We start from the raw sequence: 16,799 nt of genomic DNA, 5'->3' as shown, positions 1-16,799 counted from the left end.
CGTGATAGCTGGTTTACAGTGTTCTGTCAGTTTTCTACTGTACAGCAAGGTGACCCAGTTACACACATGTATATATTCCTTTTGCTCACATTAACATGCTCCTTCATAAGTCTTGGAGGTTTTTTAATTGGCATTTCTCTGGGAAAAGTGCTAATGTCATCCAAACAGGCATGAACTGTGAGTGCCCTGAAACACTTTGAAAACAGTCCTATAGGAGATGGAGAAGGACACTAAGGATTCTTGAAAGATCCTTTCTGGGCCTCAGAGACTTGTTAAAGAAGGTGGTTTTTTGTTTTTTGGTTTTTTTTAATTTAAGGCTCAAGTTTGGGTGGCTTACTCTGAATTTATGTCCTTTCATTATTCAGAATGTAAAATACCTGATGCTCCAGTGCCCCATCCAAGGCTCCTCCAGCTACATAAGCCTTTTCATAAGGGGACATTCTCCTAAGGCTTTGTGACTTTGTAGATGCAACTGTGTACTCCCTTCTCTGCGCTTAGGTGGTACAAGTTGATTCTAATACCAGCTTGGCCTGAATGAAAATAATAAGAGTTGTGGTTAATATGGATGCTAATGCAGGCATAGCGTTAGCACCTCACTTGAATTGTGTCATTTAGGACCACTGATAACAACATGTGGAAGATACACTTTTTAACCCTATTTCAGAGATGAGAAAGCTAAGGGACATCAAGAGAGCTGCAAGAGGACACAGAGCTAGTCACAATGCAGTGAGGATTTGAACTCAGGTATGACTCTAGGGTTTATGCTCTCAAACACACTATTTTCCTGCCTGCTGGATTAGTAAAGATTCAAAAGATTAATGTGCCCAAAGTTGTGACAACATTGGCTCACATACATTCCTGCTAGAGTATCAACTGGTACAAACATTTGGAGAATAATTTGCTAGGCACTACCAAAATTGTCAGTTTGCTTCATCTTTTGATCATCCCTGCCAATCTCTGACACTGGACCTTGTCACCGAGGAACTGTGTACACAGATGTTCATCATAGCATCCTTTGTGGAAAAACAATGAAATATCCACCACGAATGCCAGTTAAATAAATTAGAGAACATCCATGCTCTGGAATTCTATGCATATGTCCAAAAAATGGTGTGGCTTTGCCTTTTCATCAGTTGACTGAGCATTCACAACACCTGGATATAGCTATGAACAAGCCAGACCTTCTCCAATCCTCTAGGGCTTTGGTTCTACTAGAGAATTTTGATGTTTCAAGGAAATATTTGGTTTTTGTCTTTTTGCCTTTTCTAGGGCCGCTCCCGAAGCATATGGAGGTTCCCAGGCTAAGGGTCTAATCGGAGCTGTAGCCACCAGCCTATGCCAGAGCCATAGTAACACAGGATCCAAGCCGCATCTGCAGTCTACACGACAGCTCATGGCAATACTGGATCCTTAACCCACTGAGCAAGGCCAGGGATCGAACCCGCAACCTCATCGTTCCTAGTCAGACTCGTTAACCACTGAGCCACAACAGGAACTCCCAAAAATGTTTGTTTTTTTAAATACTTTCTCAGGAAAGTCCCTGCATTCTTATTTCATTGGATAACAGGAACGGTCACAGCAAGAAACAATAAGGCTGTTGATCATGCAGATGGTGTGTAACCACGAGATAAAACAATTTATAGGTATTTAGATCCCATACTTGGTTATCTTTGTTTCATAAGTCTTGATCTGGCTTACCCTAACTGGAAGATCTTCAACACTTTAAAAACAAAAAACAAGAAAGAAATCTTCAATGCCATAGGTATGTGGAAAATTTCCCATATGATAATTAAGGAAAAATGTAAACTCTGGAGTTGCCATCCTGGCTCAGTGGAAACGAACCTGACTAATATCCATGAGGACACAGGTTTGATCCGTGGCCTCGCTCAGTGGGTTAAGGATCTGGCGTTGCCATGAGCTGTGGTGTAGATCACAGACAGAGCTCGGATCTGGCATTGCTGTGGCTGTGGAGTAGGCCAGAGGTTACAGCTCCAATTGGACCTCTAGCCTAGGAACCTCCATATGCCGCGGGTGTGGCCCTAAAAAGACAAGGAAAAAAAAAAATTGTAAAACCCATGGTGCAGAGTAAGATATTCAGAATGATGCAATTTGAGGGGAATAAGCTTTTTTTATTATTATTACTCAATGAATTTATTACTTTTATAGTTGTACAATGATCATCACAAGCCAATTTTATAGCATTTCCATCCCAAACCCCCAGCATATCCCCCCCAACCTGTCTCCTTTGGAAACCATAAGTTTTTCAAAGTCTGTGAGTCAGTATCTGTTCTGCAAAGAAGTTCATTGTGTCCTTTTTTCAGATTCCACATGTCAGTGATAGCATTTGATGTTGGTGTCTCATTGTCTGACTTAACGTAATTTCTTTTTTTTTTTTTTTTTTTGTCTTTTTGCCTTTTCGAGGGCTGCTCCTGGGGCATATGGAGGTTCCCAGGCTAGGGGTCGAATCAGAGCTGTAGCCACCGGCCTACGCCACAGCCACAGCCACAGCCACAGCAACGTGGGATCCGAGCCAAGTCTGCAACCTACACCACAGCTCACGGCAACACCAGATCCTTAACCCACGGAGCAAGGCCAGGGATCGAACCCACAACCGCATGGTTTCTAGGCAGATTCGTTAACCACTGTGCCACAACGGGAACTCCAAACGTAATTTCTATATCCATCCATGTTGCTAAAAATGCCATTATTTCATTCCTTTTAATGGCTGAGTAATATTCCATTGTGTATATGTACCACATCTTCTGGATCCACTCCTCTGTCAATGGACATTTACGTTGTTTCCATGTCTTGGCTATTGCAAATAGTGCTGCTATGAACATCAGAGTACATGTGTCTTTGCGAGTCATGGTTTTCTCTGGATAGGTGCCCAGGAGTGGGATTGCTGGATCAAATGATGGTTCTATTTTTAGTTTTCTGAGGAATCTCCATACTGTTTTCCACAGTGGTTGCACCAATTTACAATCCCACCAACAGTGTAATAGGGTTCCTTTTTCTCCACACCCTCTCCGCTCTTATTGTTTGTAGACTTTTTGATGATGGCCACTCGATGGTATAAGGTGGTACCTCATAGTGGTTTTGATTTGCATTTCTCTAATAATGAATGATGTTGAACATCTTTTCATGTGTTTTTTGGCCATCTGGATGTCTTCTTTGGAGAACTGTCTGTTTAGATCCTCTGCCCATTTTTGGATGGGGTTGTTTGGTTTTTTGGTATTGAGTGGTAGGAGGTGTTTATAAATTTTGGAGATTAATCCCTTGTCAGTCAATTCATTTGCAAATATTTTCTCCCATTCTGTGGGTTGCCTTTCTGTTTTGTTTAGGGTTTCTTTTGCTGTGCAGAAACTTAAGTTTAACTAAGTCCCATTTGTTTATTTTTGTTTTTACTGTCATTACTCTAAGAGGTGGATCTGAGAAGATATTGCTGTGGTTTATGTCAGAGAATGTTTGGCCTATGTTTTCCTTGAAGAGTTTTATAGTCTAAATATAGACCTATATTTAGGTCTTTAATCCATTTTGAGTTTTTTTTTTTATGGTGTTAGGAAGTGTTCTCATTTCGTTCTTTTGCATGTGGATACCCAGTTGTCTCAGCACCACTTATTGAAGGGCTGTCTTTTTTCCATTGTATATTCTTGCCTCCTTTGTCATAGATCCGTTGCCTGTAGGTGCAAAGGTTTAGTTCTCGGTTTTCTATCCTGTTCCACTGATCTATATTTTGGAGTAAGCTTTATTTAATATATAAGCACACACACACACACACACACAAATATATATATATACACACACACAAGCACACCCACCTAGTACCTAACTATAGTAAAAGGTCTGGAATGATATGTACCAAACTATAACATTCTACAGAAGGCAGGGTCGATGCTAAACAAGCTCAACATTTACATTGTGTGCTTCCGTGATGCCAAATTTTTCCACGAGAAGCATATATAATTCTGAAATTAAAAATCAAAGAAAAAAGCTAGATGATGCAGGCCAGGTAGGCAAAACTCAGGCATTCAGAAATCCCCATGGAAGTTGCAGGGAGCTGCTGCAGGGTCTAGGCAGGGAAGAGATATGGTCAGATTTGCAGCAGTGCGGAGGGCGGACTGGGGAAAAGCAAGAAGATACTGGAGACGGGCAACCTGCGAGGAGACTGTGGAAGGAAGAGATGTTACGGCGGCGGTGACCTCAGAGGACCTTGGGACCTGAGGGCTGTGACGGGGAGGGAGGGAGGGATGCAGGCGGCTGGTGGATGTGCCCACTGGGGCCCCCTGGAGGAAGATGAGGAACTCAGTGTGGGACACAGAACCTGTGAGCTGAGCACAGGAAACCTAGATCACGGGAGACCAGTACTGGCCTTCAGGAGACAGGTCACCACTCACATGTGACTTCATGCCAGTCGGCTTGTCCCAGTCACTTACCAAACATGTATGGGGAGTGAGTAAAGGATACATTCTCAACAAACAAAGGCTCCCGTGAGAAATGTAAAACACTCAGCTGGGACCTGGAAATGCTCTCCCTGCATGTGAATGTGGGGATATCTGTGCATCCACAGATCCTTTCTTCTGACCCAAAGGGGAACCCCCAGGGAAGAACAAGTGGCAAGCATCTGGGGGAAGGGGGTGCCATATGGGCCTCACTTTCACCCCTCACTGCACCCAGGATCGTCTAAGTAGGTACCCAAGCCACCCTGGCTCTGGCTGAGCTCCTATCCCCTCTAACTGCTCCAGCGCCCTCCCCCCACAACAACCCCTTCCCTGGCTATGGACAAGGTGCTCCAGGCCAGACCTTATTAGAAACTTTGGGGGAGTTCCCACAGTGGCTCAATAGAAACGAGTCTGACTAGCATCTGTAAGGACGCATCCCCTGGACTCGCTCAGTGGGTTAAGGATCCAGCGTTGCCGTGAGCTGTGGTGTAGATCTCAGATGTGGTTCAGATTCTGCGTTGCTGTGACTGTGGGTTAGGTCAGCTGCTACAGCTCCAATTTGACCCTAGCCTGGGAACTTCCATATGCCGTGGATGCGGTCCTAAAAAGACAAAAAAAAAAAAAAAAAAGGCACTTTAGGCTCGATCCTGGAGGCCCCTTTGACCTCCCCCTTGCATGCAATTCCCTCAGGGCTATGGGATTTTCTGGGCAAGGTACCCACCAATTAAGGAGAAGTTCATCAAGGTACCTACTGGCAGGAACAACTCTAAGGACTGAGGCACACGCCTGTCTCTGCCCTTCTGGAACTCAGAGATCTGTCCAGTTGGCAACAAAACCTGCCCCGGCTGGTGACATTCCAGGATTTTCTGTGCAGTGTGGAGGGTGGTGTCTGAGCACCGCTGAGCCCAGGCTAGTCAAAGGGGGGCTCCAGCGCCAGCTGAATCTGCTCTGGGGAAACCCCAGCCAAAGCTGAATTTGGACCTGTGGAAGCTTAAGTCTTGAAAAGTCAATGGTACCCCTCCGCCTCCATGTGTAATTGAAAATAGAAAACCCAACAAACCTTGAAGTAAAGTTAAGCAAGTTTAACAAAATTCTAATTTTTTCCCCCTCAGGATGATGACTTAATGCTTTCCTTCCAAATGTTAATTAGCAAATTCTTCCTCAGAAAAATTCTTTTAAGATCCCAAGCTTTGAGGGTGTCCAACACACTGTCCAAAGCAAAATAGAGCAGGCTAACATGAGTGGCACAGGGCTGTGGGCTCCAGGCTTCACTTTGGCCTTTTTGTCCAAGAGGGTCTGGTCCAGTGTGTAAGGCTGGACAGCAGAGGCCTCAGAGTCAGGTCATAGCCGCCAGGTAGCCTGGAGCAGTGTGTGCCTAGACACAAAAAGTGTGACATTCCCTCCAGGCTGGACATGCTGTGGAACTCTGTCCATCCCAGGCAGGGTGCCGGTCAGAGTCTGGCTCGCATGGAGAAGGGTCTGAGCTGGAAACCTTCGGAGTGGCTCAGTGGGCCATCGATGTCCAGATGCACCATGCACCCTGGATGCAGCCCCACCACCGGGATCCAGGGGTCCCCCATCCTGGGGCAAGATGGCTCCACACCTGGGCAGGGAAAAGTGTTAGCAGCAGGTAAAGGCAGGGGCTTGGACAACGTCACCATGTCAGAGCCCCCTTGTTCCTTGATCCCTGCTCTTCTCACTAAATACCTGTGGTCTTTTTTTTCCAGAGCGATGAGGTCCTCACCGTCATCAAGGCCAAAGCTCAGTGGCCAGCCTGGCAGCCTCTCAACGTGTAAGTAGCAAACAGGGCCCTGCCCAGCCCCTGTCGTCACCTTGAACTTGGAGCCACCCACCCACTGGCCACCACGTGCTAGTTATATTGTAAAAGTCAGCACTGCCTCTCAGGTGGCTGAGCAGGTGAGGGGCTCTGCCCATGCATGGAGTACCACAAGGGCCCCTACCTCTTCAGGAAATGCAGGCTTGGTCTCAGTGTCCGCATGGCTTTAACTCCTCAGAGGTCCCCACTCAGACATTGCAGGTATTAAGAACATGGAAGGGAGTGGGATGGACTGGGATTCGGGGGTTAGTCGATGCAAACTGTTACGTTTCGAATGGATAAGCAATGAGGTCCTATTGTACAGCACAGGGGACTATATCTAATCACTTGTAATTGAGACATGATAGAAGATAATATGAGAAAAAGAATGTGTATATATATATGTACATGTATATGTATGACTGGGTCACCTTACTGTACAGCAGAAATTGACAGAACACTGTAAATCAACTATAATAAAAAAAATTTTTAGGAGTTCCTCTGTGGCTTAGCAGTAACGAACCCGACTAGTATCCATGAGAATGTAGGTTCCTGGCCTTGCTCAGTGGGTTAAGGATCCACAGGCTGCGCCATAGGTCACAGACATAGCTTGAATCCCGAGTTGCTATGTCTGTGGCACAGGCTGGCAGCTGCAGCTCCGATTCAACCCCTAGCCTGGGAACTTCCATATGCCCTAAGTGCGGCCCTAAAAAACAAAAACAAACAAACAAACCTGTTAAACTATAAAGCTCTGAAAGTCAGGGGGAGAATATAAAATATAAAATCAAGTGTCACCAAAGAGTGAGAGACTACCACCAAGGACGTGGATGGGAGAGAACTTAAGAATGAGAGAGTCAAGGGCTCCTGAGGAGCTCCCACGTTTAATGCAGAGGAGGACTTGGCTTCAAAGGAAGCAAAAAAAGAGCAGCAAGGAGATTGGGGAAGGAAGCTGGGTGTCAGGGAAGCCTAGGGAAAAAAGCGTTCAAGAAGGGGAGAGTGGTCAGCTGTGTGTAGGGCAGCTGAGCGATCAAGGGAGGTTAGAGCTGCAAAATGCCTGTTGGAATTTATCAGCATGAAGATCATCAGTGACTTTATTGGGAATCCTTTCTGCTGAGTAATGAGAGAAGGGTAAACAGCCTGGAACAGGGTGAAATGTGAACAGAAAGCGAGGTTATGGAGTCAGTGAGTACAGACAACTCTTCTGTGAAGTTCACTGTGAAAGGAGAGAGAGGCTGGGCAGTAGCTCCAAGGGCATGAGAGAATCAATGGAGCTCTTTCTTTCTTTCTTTTTTAAGATGGAAGAGACTTTCTGAAAACTTTTCAAAAATATTTGGGGACACCTTCCCACCTTTCACCTATCCCTCAGACTTCCTGAGACCTCAGTGAAACAGAATTCATTGATGGCCAACAGTCAGACTTCCCAAACAGCCAAAGCATCTCACTCAGGGCCACCAGCTTGTTAAGGGAAAGGAATTTTCCTTTGGTTTTCCCATACCCCAGTCTCCTCTTTCCTCTTCCAAATCTCATTAGGAAGTCAAATTAGGAAGCCTACATGCAGCCAAGTTTTGTTTTGCAGAAACAGCCCTGCCCCTCCTCATGGAGCCTGCTCGATTGAGGTTAATGGGATTCCAGCCTCCCTCAGGCCAGTAGAAAGCCAGGGTGACCTACTTTGTGAGGTCCTGCCCATCGAAACTGACTTGTTTTTCAATGATCTTCGTCTTTATCCCCACGACCACGTCTCAAAGGGCAGCCATGAATGAATAAATTAGCAGCTAACTTGTCTTAGCTCCATAAATCAAGCTGTGGGCTCCGACAGCCCAGAGCACAGGTAGAGACAGGAAAGACAAATTCTGAACAAACCCACATCCTTCTTGAGTCCCTCCAGCGCTTGAGTAGAAAATGCCCAGGTTTCCTGCACATCAATGCTGCGTTTCCACCAGCCAGTTCCTCGGGTTTAGTCTGAATGCTACGAACTTTTAAAAATAGTTTTTATCCCCTTTCTTATAATGAATCCTCTAAAGGCTGGCGTCCTCTTAATTAGCCCCAGCCATTCTGTTTAATTAACATTTGATTAGACAATGATCCCTGTTTTAAGACAGATGAGGGACAGGTAAAATAGAGCCTTGGTCACCCTTTCCAGAAACCATGCCTCTGGAGGTCTGAGCCCTATAATGATCCTTAGATTTGGTTCCAGGCAAGCCTGAGGCATCATCATCTCAAATAAAGACGAATTTTCCAGGGCTCTCCCTGCCTCCTGTAGCCCCTGCCCAGGTCCATCAATGCCCTCGGGATTGTAAAGGAAGATTGGCTTTGGACTATAGAAGCAGGCAGTAGATCTAATGGGCCACATGGACCCGGAAACCTAGATGCCTCCAGGTTATAAACAGTTTTCCAAGGCAGAACCCTCACTGAAACCTTCCTCCACCCACACAGAACTTCAGCCTAGTGAATGGCTCCAGCGCCCCCTAGTGTCAAGATTGAATTTCTGCAACTTCAAAAGCTAGTGGGGATTATCTGAGATGGTGCACAGGGGCGAGAACTTAACATATGGGGGACCTGAGACCCCAGTGAAATTAAATTAGATCAGTGAAGATATGGATCTATAATTTAGAACGAGATAGTAAGTCTCTATAAGGAACGTAAAAGTCCTTGATTGCCTCTTTGACAGTGTTTTTGAAAGTTCTGTTTAGTAAAGCTGAATGAGAAGGAAATCAACATTTACCAAGTCCTATAATGTGACGTCATGAGGATAAGCAATTTCCTCACAGAAAGCCCGGAAGTGGGTCTGAAGATGCTCCCATTTGGCAGATGAGCAACTGCAAAGGGAGATGAGGTCAAAGCCACTGTCACAGCTAATCCGTGGCTGAACCAAGGTTCAGATCCAGCTGTCTCTTCCAGCCCCCTTTGTTCTTCCCCACACCACACTGACTCTCTGAGTGTAAAAGGCAAAACATCTCTCCAGGTCTTCATTTGGTTTTCATTTTTCTAGTGTCAGTTGTCTGTTCATGACTTCCCTTTATCTATAGGAATTGTAGTATTTTTTCTTACAGATTTGGACATACCACAGGTGTTAACATTTGTCAGTCACACTAGAGGGAGACGTTTTTGCCAATATGTCATTTTCCCTCTAATTCAATACCCCTGTTTCCATTGTGCAGGTGTTTTTAGCTGATATACATATATTTCAATTGGTTGCTTTTATGATTGCTTTTATTGTTTCAAAACTGAGAAAATTAACTTTTCTCTAAAAGATCAGAAAACTTGACCTTTTTTCCTATGATCAGGTTGATTTCTATTTAACTGAGTTTTTGTGGTTTGGGGGGCTTTGTGTGTGTATAATACTAGATGTGAATCCTCTATTTTTTAAAAAAACTTCAATTGTTAGTCCAACTCTACTTGTTGCACAATCTTTCCTCTCCCCTCTATTTTGTATAAGTCCTTATCTAAAGTTTCTGGAATCTTCATTCTGGACACTGATATATACATATTTCTTTCTTATCCTGAATACTATACCACTTTTATTTTATTATTTTTATGGCCACACCCACGACATATGGAAATTCCCAGGCTAGGGACTGAATCCAAGCCACAGCTGCAACAACAGATTGATTAACCCACTGCACCAGACTATTTAGAACCCATGCCTATGCAGTGACCTGAGCCACTGCAGTTGGATTCTTCTTCTTCTTCTTTCTTTTTTTTTTTTTTTTTTTTTGTCTTTTTAGGGCCATACCCGAGGCATATGGAGGTTCCCAGGCTAGGGGTCCAATCGGAGCTGTAGCCACTGGCCTACACTACACCCAAACCATGTATGCGACCTACACCACAGCTCACGGCAACACTGGATCCTTAACCCACTGAGCGAGGCCAGGGATCGAACCCGCAACCTCGTGGTTCCTAACTGGATTAGTTTCTGCTGCACCACGATGGGCACTCCTGCAGCTGGATTCTTAACCCTGTTACATGGTGGGAACTCTTACACCATTTTAATTAGCATGCTTCATAATACATTTTGTCATATGGTATGGCCAGATCAACTTTCTTTGCCAGAAAAAGTGATAAAAATTGAAATCCCAAAGAGGAAATTGAGATCAAATTAACGAAGTTCTCTATATGGGAAGACACAGAATATAAGAAAGCATGAATAAGAATTTTTATTATGGTTTGGACAAACTAAAGAATCACAGTCATATTTCCTAAAGAAAACTCACATATATTCTTATCCATTTCATTATTTTAATTAGTATTTTTCTTACAGAAGTAATAAATACTTTGAGGCAATTTTATAATTAGATCTGAAGGTCAGTAGTTCTGATTGTGGCTCAGTGGAAATGAATGCAACCAGTATCCATGAGGATGTGGGTTTAATCCCTGGCCCTGCTCAGTGAGGTAAAGGATTCAGCGTTGCTGTGAGCTGTGGTATAGGCCGCAGACACGGCTCCAATCTGGCATTGCTGTGGCTGTGGCATAGGCTGGTAGCTCTGATGTGACCCCTAGCCTGGGAACTTGCATATGCCGCAGGTGCAGCCCTAAAAGCAAAACAAAAACAACAACAACAAAAAGATCGAAGATCAAAGGAAGTGCAAGAGCTCATAATCATTTCTTAGGTTAACTCATTTATTTCCACAAATATTTAAGGAGACTCTACTGCATGCCAGGCACTGGGATGTTGCTGTTAACGAGACAAAAAATGGTCCCTACTCTTTTGGAATCTCATAGGGAAGATGGAAATGAAATAAGAAACTCCAAGGAAAGCACATGTTCAACATGCTCTGAGAAGGGACAGCTACAGTCCTAAGCAATTTGAGTTGAGGTCAGGAAACTTTTCCTCCAGGGTGTATTATGTAAGCTTGGGGTACAAAGATGAATTTTCCAGTCAAAGGTATAAGAATAGAGCAGGCATAACTGAAGAGGTCAGAAAAGAGCTCCCAGCCTTTTACAGATTCAAATATACCATATTACCCAACCTAAGGTCAGGTGTTTTGTGTAGGGATTGGTTGCCCCAAGTTTCCTACCCTTTGAAACACTTCCCAAGGTCTGGAGGATACCTCACTTGGGTTACAGATTTAGCCAAAGTGCATTAGAAGAGAAGGATCTGTGTAAGCCTCATAAAACCTAAGATGTTCTCAGATGGTTACATCCTTCAACTGGGCAGAGTGTCAGGACGGTACGCTGGATGGGGCTGGTTTGGTTTTTCCAGCTCTAGATTCCTGAGGAGAGCTGTTTTTGTCCTCTTGGGTTGTCACGGTGAATAGTGTCACCCATGGGGTATAAGATATGAATGACTAACCTGACCCACAACCACATGCTCAGGGAGATGGGAAAGTAATAGGTATCGTGGTTGGTCTTTACGGCGATGGAAAAAGAGCCTTCCTCCAAGGCACTGCTGAGCTCTGAAGGGCAGGAGCCAAGGAAGGCGGGAGCATAAAACAGCCCCAGTCTGCCCACATTCCTGTGCTCTCTGCTGGGCAGTTAGGGGAAGGTGCCCCGGATTGTGTCCTGTTTGTCCCCTGGTGAGCAGTGCCATAGCTCCCCAGACTGTAGTTCTTGTAGAATCCAGGTCTTTAAAGAAGCTGCTGAAAGCAATCACCTACATGCTGGAAAAACGCACACATGGGGAAAGGAAATGAAGTCTCCCAATTTGTGCCTAACTAAATAGTAGACTGTGTAAGTGTGGGACCTCAGCAGTTTATAAAGACTTCCTAATAAAGCATCTCCCTGAGCCTCACAGCAACCTTGCAGATAGGTACTGTCCGATGAGGAAATTGAGACTGGAAGAGGGTGAGTTACCTGCCCAAGATCTAGTAAGTGGTGGAGCTCATCATACACCCACTTGTTCAGCTGGCCCACTGGACACCTGGTATTGGGATGTGGCTGTGAAACTTAGGGATCCTGCCCTTAAGGAGCTTCTAGTCTCATGGGGGACAGCAAACAGTGAGGAACAGATTAAATCAAAGGGCACAGCTCAGTGACCTACACACAGTGTCTGGAAATACAGACCAAGGGCCTTGGCCCCAATGCCGGGGATCAGAGAGGCTTCTAGACGAGCTGACTCGTGACTGAGGCTTGGAAGATGAGCAGACCAGTGAATCTCAAACTTGAGACCCATTAGAATCACTTGGGGAGATTTTTAAAGCAAAATGCTGGGTCCTACCCCCGTAGTCTCTAAGTAAGCAAACCTGGGGTGAGGCCCAATAATTTACACTTCCAACAAGTTTTCAAGAGGCGCCAATGCTGCTGGTCCAAGAACATAAGACCACTGAAGATGGGCTTTCCCAGCAGGTGCAAGTGAACAAGGGACCTGAAACAGGCTGGCCTGGCCGGAGAGCAGGGAGCCTCTGGGGTAGCGGGCAGGGTGACTGGACCTTGCTGACTGGCTGATGCCAAAGCCAGGCTCAGGCCAGGCTCTTCTGCCACTCGGGTGTCAGAACCTAGACTGCCTCAGGCTGGAATGTGAGGTGCACGCAAAACAGCGTCCCTGCCCCACCGCCTCTGTTTTCTGGTCTCCATAGGACCCTCCAGTGCTGCTTCTCTCAATAACAGCAATAGTCATAACTGCCAGGCACTAGGCTAAGTACTAGAGGTGAGTTCTCTCACTAAACACTCATAATAACCCTTTAGAGTAGGCATTATGGGGCTGCCCACTCTATAGACACTGAGAGGCACAGAGAGGTTTGGTCATTTGTCCAGAAATACACAGCTCGAAGAGCCAATGCGGGATGCACACCCAGGCTTCCCTCCTTCTCTGCCCATCGTCTGAGCCAAGCTCAGGGGCCCAGTTCCACAGAGCCCAACCAGGCCGACAGGTGAGGGCAGCCAGTAGCAGCTGGTCCCAAAAGAGAGGCACAGGGCCTCCCAAACAGCTGCCAGCTGATTGAACGGATGAGTTGGTCCCCAGCCAAGGATTCCCCATGGTCAGCAGCCTCAGGGAAAAATCAGGCAGAGCTGCCTTCACACCTCAGCCTCCCCAGCTGCATCTCTAAGGTCATTAACCTCTATAAAGCTTTCCTTTCTATTCTAAAAAACAAGGTAATAATTCTAAGTCCACAAGGAGTGTCATGAGGGGAAAAGAATACAGGTGTGCCACTGAGTGTATGCTGAGTGACTAATTCTACCACGCCCCTTGGGTGGCCACCGTTGATCTCATACAGCTCTGGACACTCGTAGGACTTCTTGGCAACATGAGGAGACGGAGGTTGATGAACTGGTCTCATAGCTTGGGGATCATCAGCCAAAGGTCTCTGGCTCCTTAGCTGGGTCCCTGCTCCCCAGGCACTGGAGGCAATGGCCAGGGAGCCAGGGCGAGGCCATGGTGAGCTGTGGAGGCAGGGCAGGGCCTTGCTCTAAGCAGCCTCTAGAGGGCAGTGGAGGCAGCAGGCTGGGGAGACACCTCTGATAGCCTAAGAGAGCTCTAGAGAATGGAAAGGGGCAGGGGGATGACAACTTAGAAACAGATGATGAAAAGAACACAGACCTTGAACTAAGATTGATTTGGGTTGTGGTTTCTATTCTGCCACTTCGTGACTTTGGACAAGTCACATAACTCTTCTGAGCCTCAGTGTCCTCATCTAGAATTTGCAGTCAATAATCCTTACCCCGGGTCCGTTCTGGGGCACCTATGAGACTCTGTAAGAAAAGGCTTGGCGGGGGGGGGGGCATTGTTATGCAGTTTATTTTTGTATTTTTTTGTCTTTTGTCCCTTTAGGGCAGCACCCATGGCATGTGGAGGTTCCCAGGCTAGGGGTCTAATCAGAGCTGTTGCTGCCGGCCTACACCACAGCCACAGCAACGCAGGATCCGAGCCGTGTCTGTGACCTACACCACAGCTCACGGCAACGCCGGATCCTTAACCCACTGAGCAAGGCCAGGGATTGAACCTGCAACCTCATGGTTCCTAGTTGGATTCATTTCCACTGCACCACAATGGGAACTCCTGTGCAGTTTATATTTGTCAAGTTCATCTCACATGCAGCACAGCTGGACACACACATAGCCCATAGTATCTGTTTATTCATCTTTTCAGAAACATTGGCTGAGCACCCACGCTGTGCCAGGCACTGGAAATAAAGCCATGAAGAAGGCAGACAGAATCCCTGCTTTCCTAGTGCTTATACTCCAGTGAGAGATGACAGTCAAAAAACAGCTAAACAAATGACTAAGAAAACACAAAACAACAGTAAGTGCTGCGGACACATTATAACTGGATAGGATGGTAGCATATGACTCTCTCCACACGTGGCCAATGGATGGGACTGGAGAGAGAAACTAGTAGTGGCCAAAGGCAGAAATCAGTGGGAGACCAAGAATCCCTCTTCTTTCTTTCCTTCTCATCCTTGAGCTGCTGTCTGGCCAGATGTCCCTCAGAGAGGGCACCTCAGGGCCCAGAATGTAATGGGCTCTGTACTTGGTTTCCAGGAGAGCAGCACCCTCGGCTGAATTTTCCGTGGACAGGACGCGCCACTTAATGTCTTTCCTGACCATGATGGGCCCCAGTCCCGACTGGAATGTGGGCTTGTCCGCAGAGGATCTGTGCACCAAAGAGTGCGGCTGGGTCCAGAAGGTGGTGCAGGACCTGATTCCCTGGGATGCCGGCACTGACAGTGGGGTGACCTATGAGGTATGTGTGGGTGCCTGGAGTGGTGAGTGACAAACTTTCCAAATGCCTGTTCCCTGCCCAGCCCTGTTCTGGGTGTACCAGTCATGGAGGTGAGTCAGCTCAGGCTCTGCACTAGATGAACTCACAGTCCGATGGGGGAGCCCACCATGATCCCATCAGAACATGATCCCATCAGCTGTGTGACTCGGGCTCTGGGAAGCATCCATGCAGCTAGTCAGGGCATGCCAGGAGGGTCTCTGCTGAAGGATAGTTCAGGGTTAAGCAAAGAAACAGCAAGCAAGAAGCATGGAGGCAAAGGGAGAAAAAGAGAAAGAGAACAGAGAACAGCAGAAGTTGATGCAGGTTAAGCTGGTCCAGATTCTGAAGATTTCTGAATGGCCAGGCTAAGGAATTTGGACTCTCCCATGAATGTCAGTATTTTTCAGTCAGCACACTAACTGCATTGAAATCTGGAGCCACCCAAAAACCAATCTAGAACAGAGGTTGGTAAACTATGGTTTGGGGGCCAAGTCTGGACTGTCCCTAATTGTAAACGGAGTGTTCAAACCCAGCCTCATGCATCCGACCCCATGTTGTCTGGGGCTGCTTTCTCACTGTGACAGCTGAGTTGAGCCATTGCAACAGAGTATTGCCCATAAAGCCTAAAATATTTACCATCTGACCCTCTGCAGACAAAAGTTTGCTGACACCTGGTCTAGAAGGAAAAACCCTGGACTCGGGCCAACATGGTTCGGCTATTTCCTAGCTGGAACTGGCTCTCTGAAACTCGGCATCTTCATCTGGGCATAAACCTACTGCGTACATGGGAGAATTTGAAAGTATAGATCTACAAATTTCCCTACACAACCGGTGGCATGAATAGAACTCTATAAATATATACAGCACTTATGCTTGTTAAATTCCTGTCGAGGTTTTTGTTCTGATCATGTATCAAATTGCCTTTGTGGTTTTTAACCAGTTTTATTTCCCACTCTCTGTATCTGTGTTCTTACTGCAGTCACCCAACAAGCCCACAATTCCCCAGGAGAAGATCCGGCCCCTGACTAGTCTGGACCATCCTCAGAGTCCTTTTTACGATCCAGAGGGCGGGTCCATCACTCAAGTCGCCAGAGTTGTCATCGAGAGAATCGCCCGGAAGGTACTGGGTTAGAGCTCACCCTGACACAGACCGTTCCCAGCAGGAGGCTGGACCCCTTCTTCAGAATCCTAGGGTCCCTAGCATATTTAGGATGTGGCCTGGGCCTTCCAGAGTTTCTAGAATGTAAATTATTCATAGGTTGTAAATGAGCAAAATGAACATAGTGGTACATTGACAAAATGATTTGGGAAACTACGCTTCATCATAAATGCCATATCAATTGCTAATGTCGGCCATAGATCAGTAAGTTGGTTGTTTTTATTTATGTATTTATTTATTTGCTTTTTAGGGCCACACATGTGGCATATGGAGGTTCCCAGGCTAGGGGTCAAATTCAAGATGCAGCTGCCAGCCTATGCCAGAGCCACAGCAACGCAGGATCCAAGCTGAGTCTGTGACCTACACCACAGCTCATGGCAATGGCAATGCTGGATCCTTAACCCACTGATCAAGGCCAAGGATCAAACTCACACCCTCATGGATACTAATCAGGTTTGTAACCCTCTGAGCCACACTGGGAACTCCCTGCCATTTCTTTTTCAGTCAAGTTGTAAAAGTTGACACGGAACTCTGCACGGCCTAGGATTTGTATGCAGGGTGGGCATTCAATTTTATATCCTCCCTCATCCCTCCCAACCCCCCCATACACATTCCATTCTTTAATGTGAGCCCTGCAAGTAAAATTCCTTTTGCAGGGGGAACAGTGCAACATTGTACCTGACAATGTGGATGATATTGTAGCAGACCTGGCTCCAGAAGAGAAAGATGAAGGTAAAGTGTCTCCCTTTG

General features: G+C 46.2%; 1 protein-coding gene across 1 annotated transcript in view; it reads left to right on the top strand.

Annotated features, from left to right (window-relative positions):
• Nucleotides 1-16,799, top strand: part of SPON1 (spondin 1) — a 331,696-nt gene that overhangs the window by 301,105 nt on the left and 13,792 nt on the right. Inside the window, exons 7-10 of the mRNA XM_003122966.6 lie at nucleotides 6,167-6,231; nucleotides 14,671-14,872; nucleotides 15,870-16,010; nucleotides 16,706-16,781. Coding sequence (XP_003123014.4) covers nucleotides 6,167-6,231; nucleotides 14,671-14,872; nucleotides 15,870-16,010; nucleotides 16,706-16,781 — 484 coding nt within the window. The remainder of the gene's footprint in view (nucleotides 1-6,166; nucleotides 6,232-14,670; nucleotides 14,873-15,869; nucleotides 16,011-16,705; nucleotides 16,782-16,799) is intronic.

The sequence above is a fragment of the Sus scrofa genome, chromosome 2, assembly GCF_000003025.6.
Source record: "Sus scrofa isolate TJ Tabasco breed Duroc chromosome 2, Sscrofa11.1, whole genome shotgun sequence".
Classification (NCBI taxonomy): domain Eukaryota; kingdom Metazoa; phylum Chordata; class Mammalia; order Artiodactyla; family Suidae; genus Sus; species Sus scrofa.
This window is presented reverse-complemented; position numbering and strand designations above follow the sequence as displayed.